The sequence below is a fragment of the Plasmodium coatneyi genome, chromosome 12 (genome assembly GCF_001680005.1).
Source record: "Plasmodium coatneyi strain Hackeri chromosome 12, complete sequence".
NCBI classification, from domain to species: domain Eukaryota; phylum Apicomplexa; class Aconoidasida; order Haemosporida; family Plasmodiidae; genus Plasmodium; species Plasmodium coatneyi.
Window position 1 is genome coordinate 1,984,676 of NC_033567.1, and position 22,080 is coordinate 2,006,755.

Below are 22,080 nucleotides of genomic sequence, written 5' to 3' on the forward strand. Positions count from 1 at the left end.
GCGAAAAAACCCTAATCTGAATTCGCATTTTACTAAAATGTGTTTTGCCAGGGGATGGTAGGGGGGTGTGGAGCTGTTTCGTTCATCTCATCGGAGAAGTTTTTTCCTTTACCTTTTTTTATTATATTTTTTTTTTTTTTTTTTTTTTTACCATTCGTTACATTACGTACATTTTTGTATGCGCTAAAATTTGGATCCGTTTAGGCGATGCGGGATAGGTACACATATTTCCCGCCATGCTCTGTGGGCGAAATCATGCATACGACGTTAAGTCCCTTGGGGATACCCTCATTGTGTCATGCCCAACGATGCACTCCAAAGTAGATATCAATGGCAGGCGAAGCATACATTATTCCCTACTGTTACTGCTTTCCTTGCAATGATCATGTTGTGTTAACTTTTTAAGAAACCCTAGATTGAGGAGGCTATCTGGAGACGGCCCAAGCGTTACAAAGAACGAAGATATCAACACGTTTGTACACATTTTTGTTGAGTAGCCTGATTGGTAAACAAGTCGAATTCACAAAAAGTGGTAGAAAAAGCAATAGCAATAGAAACAGAAACAGAAAAGGACGCCAACGCAAATACGAACACGACAACCAACGAGCGAAACAAACTCCAGTGTGCATAAAATAATGACAAACGAAAAGGCTAATCCGTTTCAGAGAGCGAAATTAAAAAGGAAGTTGCTGCATGTAAGTGGGTTAGTAGCATTTTGGGGATGATCCCCAACATACCAGTCCACAGCGTTGTAGCACTTTTCAGTTGGCCGTACCCACCCCCCAAAGGTTTTACCAAATGATAAATTAATTCTGGAGAAACAAAAATGACGCGGTGATACACATGCTGGAAGCTGCACATTCCCCTTTTTTGTCATGTGGTCGGGACGCGATCCAGTAAACGCTTAATCGTTCGCGACGCATCAAAACACACTCAACTTTTAAGGTCTTTTCGGAAAAACGTAAATTTGTTACCATTAAAAAAAAGAAGCTTTCTGCGGATCAATCACATTCTTACAAAAGCAGTCAAATAATAGTTCCACCATTTGCCTGTTCCCAAATAAAGTGCGTCATCTGAAAATATTTCAACGGGGTAAAAATTTGGAAAAAAAAAAAAAAAAAAATGCACACATTCGCTAAGAGCATAAGGTATGTAGGGCAAAATGCCTCATTCGCTAATGGCCTCTATGCGTAAGTATCGCGCACAACTTTTCTTCCAAGTAGCTCTTATAAAAATCTTCCTTCCCGTTGCCCTTTTCCACACATTTCGTAAGTTAAAAACATTGCATTTGATGTGTTTGCCAAAAGCGCTAAGTGTGTTTCCATGACATTTGCGCTGTGGGGAAGGGTCACATGCATGTAAATGACCTTATTCGTGTAAATACAAAGGGAAAAAAAAAAAAAAAAAAATACATGTGTATACAAATGTATACAAACATGTAACATAAACGTGTGACCATAGGAGCGATGCGCCATATCCACACAATGGAGTTTTCTGCTAATTAGTCGATGGTGCGTCTCTACCCCCGCGCGAGTGTTTCAAAATAATAAATTTTAAACTTGTTATACATCCAGACCAGCAGGTTCATGCTTTGCCAAATGTGCATAACGAGATTGCGTTTGTTCGATTCTCACACAGACTCTGCAGTCCCCTGTTACATCTTATCCATTTACTGCGCAGTCAGCCATGTGCAAAAAAAAAAAAAAAAAAAAAAAAAAGGAAAAATGTTAGTACAGCAAAGTGACGGCACTGCAAGAAGGATTACGATTTACCAGCCGAACGGTGAGCAAAAAAACGGACCAACCAAGTAGTCATAAAAATTGCGAAGCCTTTTAACACTCTGCAAAATAATGCTTGTTCAAAGCGTTCATTTACGTTGCAACAAAATATCTTATGCTTAAAAGTGTTTGATTTTTGGCAAATTTTCATCACGCCGTGAGTCGGTTAATAAATTTCCAGACAGAATGCATCCCTCGTTTTTACGCCACTCTGTCGTTATTTTTTTGTTAAGTTTCACCAACTGAATTTTTTCCTTCTTTTTTTTTGTGTTAAACTGTATGGTTATATCTTCCCTTCTGATGCCTCTACTCCTACATTGCATCCGCTATTTGTTTAGTTATTGATCGTGCCTTATGTTATATTTTTTTTTTTGTCCAAACTTTTTTTTTTCTTTTTTATGTGACTCTTTGCCGCGAAAAGATTGACCCCTTCTTTTGTGACCTCATAAAATTGTTTCATTAAAAAAAGGAAGAAGCGTCCAAGTGTTATAAATTTTAACATAGTTAATGGGTGTGTGCCTTGTGTTATTTTCCCCCTTTGTGACAATTCGTGATTTAAACGCTTACTTCACTTCGATCTGCAGCTTGCTTGCTTGAATTTCCCCGTTGATTTACTTGCACACGCGGAGCTTCACGTAAGTGATGACGCCATAAGGGTTCAGGGACCTGTCATGCACTAAAGTTGGAAAATCCGGGGAAAAGCGTTTTTTTTTTTTTTTTTTTTTTTTTGCTGCGCGTTAGCTATTTATATAGCCCCGTTTTTTCCTTTTTTAATATGCACAGTTAGAAGCCAAGTGTGAAGCGGTAGCGAGGACGTCAAGGGGGTCACTCCTTGCATGCTCGCTTATACGAATGTGCAGTCGTACACATCATGCACATCACCTATGTGCTTGCCATGTTCGCCTCGTTTCTGCACATCTTCATAGAACATATCACCCTTTTATAGTAATTTGAAAAGGAATATAATCCCCCTCTCTGCACGTTAGACTAACCAATTGGGAGTTCTCTCCTGTGGTTACTCCAGCAACTGAGTGTACAGGGTGAAGTAGCAGCCGAGAACGCATGTGTTGTGCACCGGTCGCTATAATTCCCCACCCCAAGAAAAGAACCCAGAAATATAGTTATAATTCCCTCCAGAATGTTCAGAAGTATCATCCCAACCACGGTTGGGCTGAACAATTCCAAGTACGTCCATGCGAACATCGATGAGGAATACGATTTGTGCGAATCAAATGACAGCTCGGTGAAGGAAAGAAACAAAACAAATGATGAAGCTACGTCGTCAAAACGTATTCTAAGTGCGTCCAACTCGTACAACATAAAAATTAGCCACCTGGAAAATTGCAAGACGCCGGAAGAACTAGCACTGAAAATTTTAAAATCGCAAAATTTTCAAAATAAAAGAAAATATACAAATGAAGATCATATCCCGTGTGAAAAGAAAAAAATAAAAAATGCACACGTAAATAATGAACGAATAATTTACTCTAAAAATGCATGTCCCTATGGGAGATATTCCTCGTCCTCATCATTGGGAAGACAAACTACTCAGACCTCCAATTTGGGGAACTTCAATTTTTATAGGGGCCCCCCCGATCGTTATATGTACCATGGTGGGCGTTACTCCTCTGAGAGAAGACTGGACAGGGATGTGCTTCCACCCAGGAACTCTTCCAACTTTCACGGTTTTATAGACAACTCTAACCGGTTATGTAACACATATAGGAGGGAACAAAGTGGGTTCTCCAACATCCACTGGTCTCACAACAGATGCGAAGAAATGAGCAGTGAACCCGCCATCCTGAATAGTTGGAACCACATCGACCAAAGGGTAATAAACGAAATGGACAAAATGAAGTTAGCTTGTAAGTATCGGTTTAGCACCTTCAAGAAGTTCGATAGAATTGGAATACCTCCTGGTAGGAACAACATCTTTAGTGAACCCCCCCGCGTGGTGTCAAAAGGAATGGAAAAAACCTACACTGGGGAAGCCTTCCCCGAAGGAGCTCATGATAACGCCATTGACGTGGAGGTTGTCTATGACCACCTGTCTAGTTATAACCCGGAAAAAGTAGATCCGACTGATGAGGAACGCCTAAAGAAGCCCCCACCGGATGACGCAACATTGCAGGATCTACCGCAATCACTGCCTACCAAGGACGCACAAGGGGAAGAAAAGCACACGTATAAGGACCCCCCAGATGGTACAACCCATCATTTGAAATGCCAAGACGATAAAGAAAGTAACCCAGTTAGCACATTAGCAAAGGCAAAGGAAGGGGATGAAAATGGGGATTCATCACAGGGAGGAAAATCCATACCCGACATGCCTAACCAGAAGAGCGTACAAAAAAAAGATGGAGCAGTAAGCCTGTGGAGGGAACCCATCCAGATAGAGGGGACCGCAGAAAGTCCAAATAAGGTGGTCAAAGTGCATGACATGCAGATAAAAGAGATGGAATCGAAATGGGTAGAGGTGCCACGTGGCGAAAATGGGCAGAACTTGGAAGGGGGCATAGAGGCCGACGTAGAATCAGACGTAGACGAGGAGGAAGAATCGCCCCAACCAGATGACCCAAAAGATAACGCCAACAGGTGCATGCAAAACGACTTGGAGCAAAACAAAAAAATGATGGTGACCAACGATTGTAACGTTTCTATCCACCCGAGGGAGAATAACAGAAGTTGGGCCCAGCTGGAACAGCACATGGACTCCTTCCTAAATATCAGTCCTACCGACATGAATAAAAATAAAAAGATGAAACGAATAGTGACCTCCCTAGAGGGATGCCTCAAAAATGATAAGCACATGGTTTACGATGAAGGAAGCAAAGTCGAACTCGTGTTGGAAAAAATTTTCGCAAATGTGAAGGAATTTCTTAGTAAGGAGATCTGTTACAGAAGAGGTCGGAAAAAGGACATGGCGTCGTCTTATGAAGGGGAAAGGGAAGGAGAAATCAGACATGCCCAGGGGAGTGGCACGTACAGTAATGTGGAGGATGATCACAGCACGGTGGACGAACAGGACGAGGTTTCCCAAAGCGGAAGTGACACCCGAAACAACGCTGATGAAGCGGGTGAGGCAGTCCCCGAGGGAGAAGGTGTGCCGAGAAGTAGAAGCAAAGGTGGTAATAAAGGTCGTAGTAAGGGTGGCACAAAAAATGCACCACATAGTAACCCACATAATGGCGAGAAACGGCGTGGCGCAAACTCTTCACGAAGCGCCAAGCAGCCAAACGAAGCCGTCATGATTGACCTCATATATGGACACTACAACATCCTGCTGTATCTGATTCTGCTCAATTTCGAGTGCTTCAAAAAATACGTAGACACAGAGGAACTAAACGAAAAGGTCCTAATAAACCTAAAGATCAATTTTAAAAATGTTGTCCTGAAGTTATGTCAGTGCGAAATAAAAAATCGAGTCATTCAGTTCTACCATGTGCATGAGACCTACCTAGTACAGCTAAACTGGGTTTATGAAAAGTGCCTTCTCTACCTTTCCGACTTTTATGCATACATAGAGGAGTATGACACTGTCCTGGTTAACCTCCTTGACCTGTGCACCTTGACCCTCCAGACGAATTACAATGTGCAGAACATTATTGTGAATTCCTGCAATTTGTTGCTAAAACTTTTTAGAAACAAGAATCGAAAAAAAATGAAAAAATATGTCCTAGACGATATTCTATCCAATATAAATAATGTCCACTTTAGGTACAACAAATTGAACTTCCGAAATAGCCACGTGAACTCCACGTATATACACCTGACTACCTTCCTGCTTATTAAAATTGCTGATTCGTTTTCGCACTATGAGGGTGATTTGAAGAGGAAGTATTTTCTGGACCGTCAGAGGGGAGGCGGAAGCAAGGGCAAATCAGCCAAGAGGAAAATCCATGACGACTTCCACAGTGAGACGGACAACCACGATGAAGACGATGATGATGAGTACTATCCGGGAGGGGGCCCCAAGGAAGCACACAACAGAAGCAGACGCAACGTCAGGGGAAGTGAAGACCATGAACAGTCTGACCAATCGCTCAGCTTAAGCATCTTCACAAGCGAAGACGATCGCAGCAGCACCTGCAGTGGAGAACCCCCCAAAAGAAGTCACCCAAAGGGAGGAAAGAAAACACGTACCACTGGTAGGGAACCCCCCAGACAGAACCAAATGAATGCAAAAAAGGAAAAATCAAAATACTCGTTAAGGAAAAAAAAAACAACAAAGCGTGACCCCCACTATTATTACCATGTGAGCAGCACACATGAATACGAATCGGACAACAAGGAGGAGGACAAAAAAGGAGAAGCAAATATTTGTAATAAAAAGAAAAAAAAAAAAAAAAAAAAAAACATTTTAACAATGGAAAAAAAGGGGAACCCAAAGAGTGCGAAAAACAACGCAGAAAAGAAAAGCAACAATTTAATTAACACATCCGCCGGAAGGGAAAAAGACCCCTCGGAGGAAGCACTCAACCAGTACATGATGAGGAAGAACTTCAAGAGGCTAAACAGTATAGTCAATTATATACTCATAGAGATTATCGAAAAAACACTCTACCAAGACAACAAAAATGCGAAAACCATTTTGCAGTCCCTCTTTCTGGACCTAATAAAATGCTGCGACAATCCCCTATTCAGCATAAGTACACTTTTTGTGAAAAATTCTATTCACATATTCTTTGACGTCATTAACAATAGACATGAAGGAAATGTAAAGGAGACTTGTCTCTTTGTATTAAGGTACATTCTGAAATATACGTTTAATATTTACAACTATGTGAATGACGCTTGGTTCCATTTGTTGTATAACTTGAACCAGGAGCTGTGCCAGAATAAGTTCATAAAACCCTTCTTCCAATTGGACGGTTTTAAGGAAGCCAAGGAGGGTCTCACAACCGCGGATTGCATCACGGGGGAAAATATTTCGGAGAGAAAAAAGAAAAACGCAAAGGGGAAGGGGAAGAAAGGGCCAAAGGAGGAGGTACTTAGTGCAAAGCAAGGGGAACATCCTCCCGCAGAAATGATGAAACTCCTCAGGTGCTGCGACGAGGTGCAAAAAAAAGATCAACTGCTCAGGTGCCAGCAGTGTGAATCGCTCTACCACAAGACGTGCATTTACAAAGAGGCAAAGCAGATGAACACGCAGAGGGTCATTCCCCAGGAGGATATCACCAGGAACTACAACAGCCTTTGCCAAACAGGAAAAGATGACCAAACGAAGGGCAACAAAAAAAACAGTCATTGCAAAGGCCTAGACGAGGATAACACGAATCATGTAGAAAATTTGTTGCACTCCTCCAACGTAGCAGAACACACCTGCGATAACTGCAAAGTGAGAAACATAATCAAAGGAGTTATCATAAGAGAGGCGCAAGGGAACAACACCTTCTTAAATAGCAAATTTAGGAGGAAGAAAGAAAAGAATAAGGGCTTTTACTGTTTTGAAAAATTTGTGAATAAACTGAAGGCCTTCGTCGTGTATTACTACTATATATTGGTACACCTGAAGTTTGACAAGGTAATTGAAGGAATAGACAGGAACTGCAATAATGTGTACTCCTACATACTCATCCTGTATAATGATTTTTTGTGCGTGGATGGGGATGCAGGGGAGAAAACTGTCAAATGCGTCACGGGCGAAAAGGGGAAGAAGAAAAGGAAGGGACTCCCTCCTGTGAAGGGTGCCACGCCCCTGCATGGTACCACTTCCTTCAATGTAGATAAGTCTACCCGTGTGAGTAAATTCACCCAGATGCTGTGCCACGAATACAGAAACGCCGACAGGAAGGATGAGGAAGCCCTGACCAAATGCACCAGCGCACATAACTTTGACATTTATATAAATATCGTGTGGAGGATTCACCTCTACTTTTCCTTCTACGACTATTTCTTCGTAGCCCTGAATCAGCTCTTCTACATCCTCTACGAAAACGGAAGCAAAAACCTCAGGTACTACAGCATCTCCATAATCAGCAATATTATAAGTGACAACTACCTATACTTGAAGTGCAAACACACGCAGAATATTTTAATGTCCTGCCTGACGGATAATTATCTAAAGGTGAGGGAGTACACCTTATACATCTACTACAACTTCTGCAAGAATTTCCTGGAGGTAGAAAATTTCTCCAATTGGAATCAACATATGCGTGGAATAAACAAACCTGCGATCAGTAGTACCCACACAAATGAGGAGAAAAATGCACTAGACGCGAAGAAAAAACTCAATCATTACCATCGTAACGAACCGATCGACCTGAACCAGTTCATAACAGACGAAATTGTAGACTCCATTAGGCGGTGCTCGAAGGACATAAAAATCAGCATTCGAATTGTCAGTGTGAAAATTTTAAAATATATCGTCTATTTTAATGTCTACGCGAGGAGGTACCCTGGGGAAGAAAAACAAACAACCAGCGAGGATGACAATGGGAAGCAGGAGCAGAACCAAGTAAACGGTGAGGGCCCCCACCAAAGCAGCCGAACCGATTGCATCAGAGATAACCTGTCAATCATGAACGACCTGATCGAGCGGTACGTGTCCACCTTCGACAACGAAACGATGAAGAGCGCCGTCCTCGAAATATTCATCGACATTTTCTTCATTAACATATTCACGCAAGCGAAATGGAAAATGGAGAAAAGGGAAGGCACCCCAGAGGTAGACCCCCACCAGAATGTGCATGCCCATGAGGAGTACACAAACAACCAACACTGTAGAGGATACGAATCGGAGGAAGAAATAGAATCAGTCTGCATGGAGCAGGATCCCACCATACAAATAAGAATTGAAAAAAATATCTACACCCTCTTCATTCATCTTCTTTACGTAATGAAAAATAAACATAACATAAACATAGTCAGTAAGATGCTCTCCCACATGGAGAAAAATGTGAGGACGTATGAGGACAAATTGGGATCAGTTCTGAACTTTCTGAGGGAAGATGACAAGGTGGGGACGCGAGGGGGAGGGCATCCCCACGGCGGTGCCAACACCGACGGCCCCTCGGGTAACACCAAACCGGCGGCAAAAAGTTGTTACAAAAGTGGTTACAAAAATGGGCACAAGCGTGGAAGCAATTTACCCACCCGTGGAGCATGTTGGACGGGAAAAGTAAGATCCAAGAACCATCTAATGAGCAAAAAAAACGCCGACATTTCGATGGATGAGAAGGATCCCCCCGAGGATGCAGAAACAACGCTCAGCCAAACGAAAGAACAAAGCAACCTTCTAAAAATTAAGAACAGCATTTACAACATATACCTGAGCAACTCATACAAGTACCTACAAATACTGAAGAAAAAAAAAGTGAAGTATGTGCTAGAAGTCTGGATCCATAATTTGATTTGCCTCTTCATCAGAAGTAGAAGAAATAGTTCCCTCGAAAAAGAGACCAAAAAAATTATAAACATTTTTACCATTATTATAGAAATTATGCCCAGCCTATTTATCAGATATATGGACTTCTTCTATCCATACATTTACAACAATGATGTGTCGAAGGATGTATGTGAGTTATTGTCGTCTATTATTCCCCACTGTAAATTGGACCTGAAGTTAAAGTTCCAGTTTAAGAGGGTCCACTTTAATAACTCTCTTCTTTACCATCAGAATATTTTCATATCCAGATCGTATGTCCAGCTGCTCTGCACCCTACACACGTATATCTTTTCAGACTTCTTCTATTTCAAGACGTATATTGAGGAGTGTCTTATAAAGCTACACAAATACAAGTTGTGTTTTCTAATAAATAATTACGTGGTGCAACTGAACGACTTCGTGCGTGAATTCCAGTTCATGACTCAGGAGGAGAAAGAGCACCTGCGGGGGAAACTCTGCCAGGCGTATGATCATACATTACAGGTTAACGGTGCAAAGGGGGAAAACCACCCCGACGAATTCTTCACCTGCAATCTCATCGATATGCCATATGAACAATTTGTAAACCACCTAGACCAGTACAAAAAACACATCTTCGACATTTTCTGCGTGACGCATACCGATGTGCAGAATTTAGATAAACATGCCTGGCTCATTTCTGTGATGATGGAATTTATTAACGTTAATAAAATTGTTGTGAACGATGTGTATACCGAGGGGGTGGACCTTCATACGCATGTCTGGGTGGGGAACACAGATGAGGTAAACAGAAAGAACCCCCCAAATGGGGACAAAGCTGGACAATCAAACCAATGCACAAAGAAGAAGCAGAAGGCAGATCAGCAACAATCCGATGACAACCAAACGAACAGCGTAAAATATATTAAACTGTCTGATATAGCAAAACGCGTCCAAATTTACAGCCAAGGAATTCTCTACTTCGAGTTTATGTTCAATAATGAGGTCGACTACATTAACAAATGGAATACTGTCAAACTGAAAAATGAAATAATTACAGAAATTATTAGGAAAAAAATTAGCACCAAGAAGATAGAAAAGTTTGTCGATATATGTAACTACAAATTTTATGATCTGTCGTTTATTGTGGTGAATCTCATTGTAGACTTGTTCTACATTTCCAATGATGTAAAATACAAATGCTTCTTCCTCCTATGCTTAAGTAAAATTCTGTCCAACTTTTACAACTCCCACTTTATTAACGACTTGAAATTGAGAAATGTTTTTTTTTTCTGCATCAATTCTTTTAATCCAATTTTGCAGAAGAATTTTCTCTACACACTGCTGCAGCTGATTAAGACATACGAGCAGTTCCTTAACAACAAGGATAATTTGCTCCTCGCGCAAAGTATGAACAGGGGGAAATGCGAAAGTCAACTGCAGGGGGGAGGAGCAGTATGCTTGTATCCCCCACTGAACAACATAAAAATGCGAAAAAAGGGAAAATGATCACCAAAACCGGGGCAAGCGCTAATCATAGGAAGTGCCTAAAAGGGGACAGTAAAAGCACGCACAATATTAAACGAAACGGTAAAATGGGTAACTGCCACGCGGGCGAACCTACAAATGGGGAAGAACCCCCCCCCTCGGATGTACCCCATAATGGCGTTTTAAACCGAAGTGAAGACACACACAGATTCCATTTTGACACTCCCAATATAAGTAGTCATGACGAACCAGGAAAAGACAACCACCAGGAGAGAATCAAAAGGGAGGCAACCCTAGAAGAGGAGGAGGAAGACACAAGCGAACCACACAAAAAGAGTCACACGAAAGGACAGAAGGAACCAAATAACACACTACTGATGAGTAATGAACAAGTTACGGGTAGTCCCAACTTGGGAAACCCAGACAATGGACACAACAACGATATCATACACGTCCTCCTGGTGGCCTCCCTATTTTCTCAGAAAATTATCGACCTGCTCAGTGTGAACCGCTTTATATACACAGACTGCTCCGCAGAAGAACTGTACTTAATTAAAAATTTAGGAATTCAAATTTTGGGAAATTTGTACAAAGAGGGATTCATCCAAGGGACGAAAATCTGCCCTAGCATTTTCTGCCTCTGTTTTACACCAGACATGAAGTTAAAAAATAGAAGTGAAAAAATTATAAACTGCATTTTGGAGAAAGAAAGTTACAACTTTGTAAACAACCTGGCGGAGTGCCTACAGCATATGCTCTTCTACTTAATAGAAAATCACTACATGTTCAGTACATTTGATAAGGGAGGCTTCGACAACCAGGAGAGAACTCATGCAATGCGTAGCCTTAGCGACTTCCTACCCGTAGATACAATCCTGTTTAACAAAATGGAGCAACCCTTCTTCCAGTGCCTCCTAGATATCTACGATCGTTTATCCAACAAAAATTTAAAAATGAAATATGTCAAAACGGTACTTAAAGAAATCGAAAATGCGTGCCACCTAGTGTTGTATGAGAAGGTTCGAAGTTTCATACGGGATGTGGGTTCCAAGTACAACGCCTCCACGGGGGGGGCAACACATGCAGAGGGTACCAGTAGAGATGGCTCCAACGTGAACGTCTCCGTTCGTATTCCACAGGTGAGGGATATCTACGCGCTCATCGTGAGGAAGTACATGCCACAGAGTAGGTCCAGCGGCCGGAGCAACGATCCGATTGATAGTGGCTCCGATTCGTCAGCCCCGAAGAGGGCTACTAGAGGTAATACAAGGGGGAATAACCGATCAGGAAGAGGAGCAACCAACGGAGATAACCATATCCAACTGGAGGAGAAGAAGCCGTCTAAGCATAGCAGCAAAAGAATGAACAAGGACGAGCAGACATCGACTTGCTCCAATTCCAAGTCGAGCGAAAATCTCATCGATGAAGACATTTCCGACGTAGGAACTAGCTCAGAACAGAACGGCGACGAAAAAAACATAATCGAAAAAATAAAAAAAAAATACAACCACCTTGTGCACCACCAGATGAACGTAGACGAATTTACCTATATTAACTACTTCCTTTTTTTGTATATTCAAATTCTAACCTACCTTCTCTCTTACCTGAACTTTACAACATATAACGAAATGGCGCTACTAATTCATGACATAAACAAGGTGTACTATATTATTTCGTCCACCGTTAACATAAGCTCGGAGGGGGACAGCCCCAAGTGCAACCACAGTTACTTCCACTCCAACGATGAACGAATTGATGAACGAATCGATGAACGCATGCAGGAAATCTCCCACGAAGATGAAATGAACCATGAAGGGGAAAGAGAAAATTTCTCTAGGGTAAATTTGAACCTCTGCAAAATTAAGTGCTTTGCCATGGTGCTGCTAAACAGTTTGACCAACCACTTGGTGCGGCATTACCAGGTGGACACCTCCAGGTAGGTCAACAAAAAGGTGAACGCCACGCAAGAGCGGGAAAAGAAATAGGGGTTGAAACTGCACATCCCCACCATTATTCATTATTCATTATTCAACCCATTTTAAAAAATACATGAATACCGACCCACTGCGTGATGTGCATCACCCCTTCATACATGCATATACACATACATATATCTATATACATATATATATATATACATGTCCCCCGCTTAGACTGAACGAACTGATCGAAGAGGACAACGCGAAGGAAAACAAAATAGAGGAAGAAGTCAGAGAAGAAAAAAAAAACATCCTCAATTATTACGAATACATATATCAGTGCATCGAAATATTTGTAGAAGACAATGCGGTCGTCATGGAAAAGCACGCTAGACATAATTTAAACGTGCATAACTTGGGCACCCACAATTTAAATAGTGACTACATAAATGGGCTTATGAATGTAATGATCCTGGGAGGGTGAAGTGGGCGCATAATCTGCACGTGCCACTTGTACGATCCGCATGCAGAGGATGATGCTTCACGCATATATATATTCCCCCTCACCCTCTCTTCACCCCCTTGCAGGATGGAAAAAACAAAAAATTCGCACAGAAAAAAAAACAGAGGGAAGTCTCAAGGCAAAGAAGATTGACCCTGAAGAAAAATCCCTAGCCGAGTCGCAACGCGTCCGTAAATCGTCCTCAATTATGCTACTACTGAACCGCGCCGTTGCTACATATATATGGCTCCATGCTCTTGATCTGTGGAGCTGTTCTTTGCACATTGTTCGACGTATTGAGGCAGAACGAAGCGGAACACACCCATAACGTTGTAATTGTTTCATTTATTTTATTTTTTTTGGTTCCCATTTTACAATTATTTATCCTTTTTTACGAATAAGGATGTGTATGTTAAAGTTAATATGCGGCTTACACCCCCATGTGGCTACACAAAACAGGTGGAATTTTTTTTTTTTTTTTTTTTTTTAAACCAGGGGAGATATAACCAAAAGGAAGGTTTATCTTCAATTGTGTGAAACGCAAAGGGGAAAACACAAAATTTGTTCATATATTTGTTCATTCATTTGTTTGAATTAAAATGTGAAAAAAGTGTTTGTCACTTGTTTGTCGTCTTTTTTTTTACAAAACTTCAAAGCGCAATAATGCAACATTTTGTCAACACCCCATAGGGTATAGCATATGACTCCTACGATGGCAAGGACAGCATATGCTGACCTGTGCGTGTTCTCCTTATGGACAGGGGAAAATAACTTACGGGAACATGGCGCAGGCGCATTTCGGCCTTTTCATAAATGGCGGAAATTAAAAAAAAAAAATAAATAAAGTGCGTACAATTCAATTGTGTAGGGTAAGATCAACCGTTTTACCTCGCTTTTGTTGATCTTTTCCCGTTTCGCATCTTCGTAGGTGCAATGCGTGACGTATGCAACGTTATAGTGAAGATTCGCGCAATAATTCCCCGGCGTCTGTCCCACGTGACAAGAGTGCACGAGACCGTTGCTCGAACGGCAGACCTCCACTATATATGCATTTTCCATTGATACGCCACAAAAGGAGCACCGCAACTTTAGCTAAACGGGCAACTAATCATTAACCATTGGTGAGTTCTTTAATTAAAGAATTTCCTCTTCGTCTGTTTTGCCCTTTTCATTGTAGGAAGAAGGGCATATTCCCGCCTTGTTCATCGACACTTTCGATGAGGCATGCGTAGGGATTATCCCACCTACTGCGAGTGTGAACACATGCAGACTGTGACATCACCTCTATGGGAAGGACTGACCACAAAGTAAACTCCGAGTGGATATTACAATATCTCATTACATCCCTCCAGCAGGCGGTGACCCCTACACGTGACATCACTTACATGCCCACACGCTCAAGTGCATATATTTCCCCAATTCTTAGCAATGTGATAAATGCGCACCACGGAATGGCACAAACAATGCTACCTGTTTTTTTCCCGTGCAAACTTATTTTCTCACCCCTAGCAATTTCAATACATATATTATGAGCGCGTTTATAGAGTCAACTTCCCATTTTGTTTTCCGCCACTCATTGAACACGTGAACTTTTCTGAGTTTTTTTTTTTTTTTTTAAGTCATGACATTAGTCTATGCAACGATCGTATTTGCTCATTAGCAGTTTGTCATTTGCAGTTTGTTACTTCAAATTCGTTAAACCTCTTTTTTTTTTTAGTGTTCATGCAACTTTAGCCAAACGCAAAAGCTTCTGCCTTTGGTTTGCCAGGTGGTACATTTTTTTTTTTTACAGTATTCGTTTTTGCGCTGCCTCTTCCTCACAACCCTAGCTTTTGCTCATTTTTGCTTCCACCATCCGACTGTTGTGCGTTGCCGTAACGTTCTGTGTGGCCCATTTGTGCCTCCCCGTTTGAGCCCCTCCACGCTGATCACGGCGCCAGCATGGATTTAGTAAAATACCTTAACAACAATGAGAGGGTTCGCAACATTTGCATCCTGGCCCATGTAGATCATGGGAAAACCACCCTGGTGGACAATCTAATTAGCTCCAACAAAATTATAAGTGACAAGAATATTGGGAAGGTGAAGTACCTAGATAACCGTGAGGACGAACAGAAGCGGCAGATCACCATGAAAAGCTCCAGCATCCTTCTTAAGCACACTTACAACAAGGCCTACTTGGACGAGTTGTTCCGCGATCGGGCAAGCGAACAAAAACCGCCAGCCGATAAAGATATGCACATCACCGGAAAGCAGATTACCCCCCCGGATGGAGAACAAGTCAAACCCACTGCCAGTCCAAATGGCCACACCAGTAACACTCGTAGCGTCATCAAGAGGAGAGAGGAGACAGACGCACCAGCGCAATCGCAGACGGAGGCTGACGCCGAAACGGCGGAAGATAGAAACGTACACCTCATTAACATCATAGACACCCCCGGACACGTGGACTTCTCCTCCGAAGTGTCAACGTGCATTCGAATCTGTGACGGAGCACTCATCCTAGTAGACTGCATAGAAGGAATGTGCAGCCAAACGAAAATTGTGCTCAGACAAACGTGGAAAGAAATGATAAAAAGCATTCTTGTGATTAACAAAATAGATAAGCTAATAACGAACCAAAATATGGACAGCATAAGTGCGTATGAACATATAAACAATATAATCGAGCAGGTGAATGCCTACATTTATCAATTATACGTGGAAGAAAATATGAACAACGAGAGTGTTGAAGCGTCCGAATTGGAAAGGTATACCTACTCACCATTAAAAGGGAATGTCCTGCTTTGCAGCAGCACACACTGCTGGTGCATTGATATGAATATCTTCTCCACCCTGTTTTGCAAAAAAATGAATATAAATGTGAACAATTCGGAAAAAATAAAAAAATACATGTGGAACCAATATTACTTCAACACCAAGGAGAAAAAAATTCTTAAAATGACAAACGATGCAAGTACATATCAAAGTAACAGCACTGGTGGAAAAAAAAAAAAAAAAAATTTATTCTCCCTAGTGGTGCTAGATTTTTTATGGAAAATTTACGACATTACAATGATAAATAGGGATGACGAACAGATAAAAAAATTATGTCTCGAGTTAAACATTTCAAATTATTTTTTAAAAAAAAATCAACAAAATAACGTCGAAAATAATATCTTCATTTTGGTATATATCATGTCGCATTTTTTGAATTTATCAAGATCAATTTTTAACTCCTGTATTGAAATTTTCCCTTCGCCCAAAAATATTGACACAAATAGACTCTACAAAATTTATCCATCTTTGTATAATGAAGACATTTATCGGAACATAACTGAATGCTCCTCCTCCACGGACTTTACCATCATTTATATTTCCAAATATATTTGTGCCAATGTGCAGAATAATACTCTTATAGGCTTCCGCGGTTTTTATGACAAAAATACCTTCCTATCCATATGCCGCATTTATTCTGGCATTTTGTATGAAAATATGTTCCTCTACATTTGCGGCAGGCGCATCAAAACCGTCGTCAAGAAGATTTACATTTGCATGGGTGGGGATCTACTACCTATTGGGCAGGCCTACGCGGGTAACATAGTGGCCGTCTACTTGGCCATAGTAAATGTGGACGGCACCCAAATGGGGAACAAGGATTGTAGAGGCCGTAGTGGCTATTGTGGGCACCATCCCAGGGAGGACGCCAAAAGGGAGGATGATGGAACTTCCCCCAGGGGATGTGACAACCCCCCCGTTGAAACAGAAAATATTATGAACAAGTCGGGAAACTGCCCCCAAGAGAACGAAACTGCATCGGAAAACGAATCGCACACCGACCATGGAACCCCGAGTAGTATGCCCCTAAACATAGACTACCACGGTGGGGGCAAAAACGACCTGCAGTACCTCTCCAACACGCTCATGAATTTGATAAAAAATAAACGGAGCAAAAAGCAACACAACATATTTATAATGAACAGTGATGGAGTTTTTCTAAACAAAAATATTACCCTGTCTAGTGATCCAAATGCCGACTCGTTTATCTTGCCCTTCACGGATACCTGCTCAACAATCCTGCACACCATAATCGAACCGAAGAACATTCAAGACATGAATAAATTCCTATACGGATTAATCCTACTCTACACCTGTGACACATCCATCGATATCGATTTTAACGAAAGGGGCGAATACATTTTAAAGTTCTGTGGGGAAATACACATGCAGAAGTGCCTCTCCGATTTTGTAAACATTTACAGCAACATTGAAATAAAAACCTCCGACACGAATATATCCATTAGGGAAGGAATACAGGAAAATGTCGTAAAGGTGAAGAGGAAGAAAAATAAAGTACAAGAAAGTATGAAGGATTTGCACACACATTATGTGAAAATTTGCATGGACAATCAGGTCAAATGCGCTACAGGTGGGGAAAGTCCAAAAGAGACCAACAATAAAGGCATGGCCGATAGTGACAGTGGTATCGTAAACGGGGTGGAAAAGAGTCAACTTCATAATGCAGCAGATGATGACTGCGAAAGAAGCAACTGTAACAATCCACGTGGTTGCAGAACCGAACGAGGAGAGAACCATCCGACGAGCATTTTTAGACACATCCAGCTGGACAAAGAAAACCACTTCCTAAACATCCTTTTCAATTACAGTCACAACACAATTTGCCAAAAGTTAAGTAATAACTCCTTTTACGTTTTTTTAAGTGCTCTAAATATGCCCCCAAATCTGCTCAACTTTTTTGATAAGCATTATTCTAATATACAAGCCGTGTTAGAAAACAGGTCCATATCTCCTTCCTTTTTAAATTATGGTAAAACTGATTCGTCTACCACAAATGAACAAGTCATGTATAAGCAGTGTTTGGTAAACCTGGAGAGGTGCATCAACGATTTGTGCTTTTCCGATAAAGTTGACTGCGAAGAGGCGGTGGAGGAGAAGTCCTCCTCCCCAGCGGGAGTCGACGTAGACGACACAGGAAAAAGTTACCTTACCGGCCCTAGCGGTGACAACGCTGTAAATGCTCTTGACAATGTGGACCATGTGAGTGAGGGACCCGCACCTGGCCCCCCCTCCAGCGGAGAGAAAGCCAACCAACTACGCAGAAACAAGAACTACCAACTGGAACTATGGGACGTGTGCGTGCAAAACGGAAGCGTCACCCTGCTGTATATCAAAAAATATTTTAGTAAAAAGAAAAATGATGAATACATGCTCGACAATATCATAACGAATGAAAAGTACAAAAAAATAATTAACCAGCGGTCCTTTGTAGACACTTACCTTTCAGACACCAATAGTGACATAAATATCTACTTGAACAATTTATGCCTCGGCTTTAAAATGGCTTCAAAATACGGCCCCATCGCCCAGGAGCCTATCAGGTAAAAAAGAAAAACCCTACTTGGTAGAACGAAGTTGGTGTGTATGTTAAACGACGCATACCCCTTTGTGAAATATATTGTATCCTTTTAATATAACAAGATTGTAATTTGGCATATCTGTACTACATTGATACTGTTTTTGTGTTCATATGGAGGTCACACTGCAGCCGCGTCGCAGTGGACGGTTATGGCACTACCCACACACACAAATACATACATGCACACTACGAGTATACTCCATCCGTACTTGTTTACACCACTTGGATATTTTTCTGTCACCCCCTGCAGAGGAGCCCTGTTCATCATCGAGGGCCTAATAATCGACGAGGTAGAAAATGGAGACCCATTCGAAGACGTAAACTCAAAGGAGGAAAATACCGAATGGAAAATCAACGCAGGGAACATCATTGCACTAATGAAGGAAGCTTGTTTAAATGCCGTCCTGCAAAATAAGTTACGCATATTCGAACCCATGTTAAGGTTAAATTTGACCTGTGAGAGCAACGTCTTAGGAAAGGTCTACAACGTGCTCCTCAAAAGAAGGTGCTCAATTTTATCAGAGGAAATAAAAGATGGCTACTTCCTATACTGTATAGATGCCTACCTGCCTCTGTTTAATTCGTTTAAGTTGGCAGAAGAGCTAAGGTCCAAATGTTCTGGAAATGTCATTTACGATATTCAGTTCAGCCACTGGAATAAGTTGAACGAGGATATCTTCCTGTCCAATGATAGCTCCACTGTCGTCTACGACGAGGACTTCGACGTTAAGCTGATGGATAACACTGCCACGGAGATTGTAAACTTCATTCGGAGGGCGAAGGTAACTATGTGCGCTGGCTCATAGCAGGGGATACTTTCTTCCTCAAAAGGAAAAAAACTACTGTGGTACAGGCGGAGGCTGCCACTATCACTGCTTCCGTCACCGCGCCTGAATGTTTACACCACCTTCGACATGCAAATTTTCCCACCCCCTCAGGGCCTAGAAACGAACGAGAAGATAATACAAAAGCCAGAGAAGCAGTGCACCCTCAAAAAGTAACACCCCCCGTAGCCATTTGGAACATCCTACCATTCTTCACTCGACCAGTCCACCCCAACTATGTCCTCTTTGCCATTTTGATGTGATCCATTCAAATGGAAAAATTCTTTACCCTTTCACAAAAACTACTAATTTGTGCCTTTTCAGTATCCGTATTGGGAAGTGCTATGCTCTTACCGGGATCAACGCGTGTTGACACATTAGCACGTAGCCGTCGGTGGGTATGTGCACCACTACACACACAAATATACACGTTCTTCATTTTGCCTTCTTTTTTTTTTGTGGTAAACCTTTTAAGATTCCCCAAACCCTGTTTGATTAACCCCATATGTGCCTCCTTATCACGCTTTTGAAATTAACACAAACTGGTCGATGTGCCCCGTCTGTGGTTTCGATTGAAGTTTACTTCGCGGAGGGTGTACAAAAAAAAGTTGCAAAATTTAGCAAAAGAAAATAAGTTTTACACACACACAAAATGATAGGCACATTATGGGCTACCACCTCGTTACACGTGTGGTCACCTTGTAACAAAAAAAAAAAAAAAAAAAATTAAAAAGATGGTACAACGGCCTTAAAAACGTTGTATAGACACAATAAAGGGATCAGAGAAATTTGTTCAAAACGGCCGTTATGCTGTTATCAACACGGTTATTCTTTTTCTTGTTTTTATTTTTCTTCTTATTTTTTGCCTTACTTAGGTCCTTTTTAACGGCCCTATCGCATGCATCATTCGGTGTAACATCATCGGGTACATGGTTCGTGCACACCGCGTTCTTGTCGATGCTTTTGCAGCACCTGTAGCCCCACTTTTTTCTCTCCGTGTCGTAATAGGAGCCATAAACGGATTTGTGATTTTTTACAAAAACGTCTTCACTATATTTTGACTTGACAAATAATTTGTTACAGGTTTTCTCCTTTTCATCATTTCCATTTTGGACATTTAACCCCGGATGGACTACACTCACTCCGTTGGCCTTTCTCTTTGAGCTTCCTCTTTTACCTTCTCCGTTAATATTGTACAAATGACTATGTGGGTCATTTTTACATCCTTCTTCCTGCTCATTTTTTTTAAGCTGTTGTTTTAAGACGTACAGCTTGTATTGTTCTTCCTTTTTTTTTAAATATTTTTCTTCTTCTTCCTTTCGTTTTCTTTCCTTTTCTTCAGCTAGCCATACTCTTTCGAGATTTTTTATGTTACCTGTGGGGTGGGGGAATGGATCATTAGTGGGGAAAATTCCTTGAAGAGGGGGACATACTGGAGAAGGAGTCTTCCTCCTGTGGGGGGGCGTCAATTGGGACACCCACAAGAATTAAGCATATTTTACGCTAATGCGGTGCGTACATGAGCGTGTTTAAGGAGGGCCTCCAAAATCTTACCTGGGTGGAAATGCTTGTGGTTTATGAAGGAAGCACTCTTATTGCCAATTTTGTTTATCCACATTTTTTTTTTTGCAGAGCTGGAGGGGGCATCATGACATATGTTATATCTATGCAGTATGTCTGCACGATTGTTCTCGTTTCGTGTCTCTCTTCCTTTCGCGCTTCCCCTTTTTTTACTACTTCTTCCCCCACGTCGCTTTCCTTCTCCGCTTTCCCTACAAACGGGCTGACTTACTTCGCATTTCGCTTCTTCGAACTTTTGCGCTCACCTGTTTTCGGCAAAACTTCCCGCGGAAATTTTTTATCGCGCAGGGGTTTAATTTATGAAATGGAAAAATTGGCCCTTCAGAAGGAAGCGACAAGGGGGGCTGGGCGTATGGTAACGGAAAATTGCGAACAAGTAAAAAAAAAAAAATAAATAAAATAATAATATGCATATACATATTATTATGCGTACGTCCATGCCATGATCAACCGGCGCGGCAATCGCGTCATGAGGAGGAAATTTTTTTAAATTTGCGATCGCCCGCGCAGGGAAGCAACAGCTGTCGAAGGCCACTTAACTCGGGGACCATGACGCGTAACCCCATTATGCACAATTTCGCGTGTGAGTTGTTACTATCTTCACGTGATTAAATTTTTGTCTGTTGCAGGTGTGAAGTAAACAAAACACAGTTTTGGAATGGCCGTTCGATAAGCCCTTCTTAACTTCCTCCCAAGGAGTTGATCATCCTGATAACGCATTAATTATTTACATGTCTGTACATGCTCCTATAGTGCCCTCCATTTGAGAAAAAAACACAGGGAGGAAAAACAATTCTGCAAAAATAAAAATTAAATGTAATGACGTAATCTCCTGAACTGCAGCAAGTTATGTCCAACGAAATGATCATTTGTGAAGGGTTAACATCGCTCATTGTGCATGGAAAAATGTAAAAAGAAAAAAAAAAAAGCGGTTTTTTAAAAAGGCAAAAAGGGACGTATATATATATATACATATTTGTTTATATGGCCCACATAGGGAAGCTCCTCCTGCGGAAAATAATGCCACTCTACATTCATTTAGTTGGGAAGACACCTCTGCTAATTCTCCAGAGTACACAACACTGTAAGCGAATCACTATGTTCATGAACCTGGTTGCGTTTACATGACCACACACACTTGAGATTAACGCAACATGAGATTATAAAAAATGCCAACTCTTCCATTCTCACCATCTGATTCGCACCTTTTTTTTTGGGAAACCATTA

General features: G+C 41.4%; 4 protein-coding genes across 4 annotated transcripts; 3 read left to right on the top strand and 1 right to left on the bottom strand.

Annotated features, from left to right (window-relative positions):
- Nucleotides 1-2,916: 2,916 nt before the first annotated feature.
- Nucleotides 2,917-10,632, top strand: PCOAH_00041030 (Uncharacterized protein; the record flags this gene model as incomplete). The annotated part of the gene is made up of 1 exon (XM_020060891.1): nucleotides 2,917-10,632. One exon carries the CDS (start codon nucleotides 2,917-2,919, stop codon nucleotides 10,630-10,632), a length of 7,716 nt encoding a protein of 2,571 aa, XP_019917091.1.
- Nucleotides 10,633-10,718: 86 nt separating this feature from the next.
- On the top strand, nucleotides 10,719-13,205 carry PCOAH_00041040 (Uncharacterized protein; the record flags this gene model as incomplete). Its single annotated transcript, XM_020060892.1, has 3 exons — nucleotides 10,719-12,547; nucleotides 12,765-12,993; nucleotides 13,119-13,205. The coding sequence occupies 3 exons, from the start codon at nucleotides 10,719-10,721 to the stop codon at nucleotides 13,203-13,205; spliced, it is 2,145 nt and encodes a 714-aa protein (XP_019916139.1).
- A 1,768-nt stretch (nucleotides 13,206-14,973) lies between these two features.
- Nucleotides 14,974-19,449, top strand: PCOAH_00041050 (Elongation factor Tu; the record flags this gene model as incomplete). Its single annotated transcript, XM_020060893.1, has 3 exons — nucleotides 14,974-18,410; nucleotides 18,699-19,230; nucleotides 19,387-19,449. 3 exons carry the CDS (start codon nucleotides 14,974-14,976, stop codon nucleotides 19,447-19,449), a joined length of 4,032 nt encoding a protein of 1,343 aa, XP_019916895.1.
- Nucleotides 19,450-20,051: 602 nt separating this feature from the next.
- PCOAH_00041060 (Step II splicing factor) lies at nucleotides 20,052-21,272 on the bottom strand (the record flags this gene model as incomplete). The annotated part of the gene is made up of 2 exons (XM_020060894.1): nucleotides 20,052-20,647; nucleotides 20,827-21,272. The coding sequence occupies 2 exons, from the start codon at nucleotides 20,888-20,890 to the stop codon at nucleotides 20,052-20,054; spliced, it is 660 nt and encodes a 219-aa protein (XP_019916890.1).
- Nucleotides 21,273-22,080: the final 808 nt, after the last annotated feature.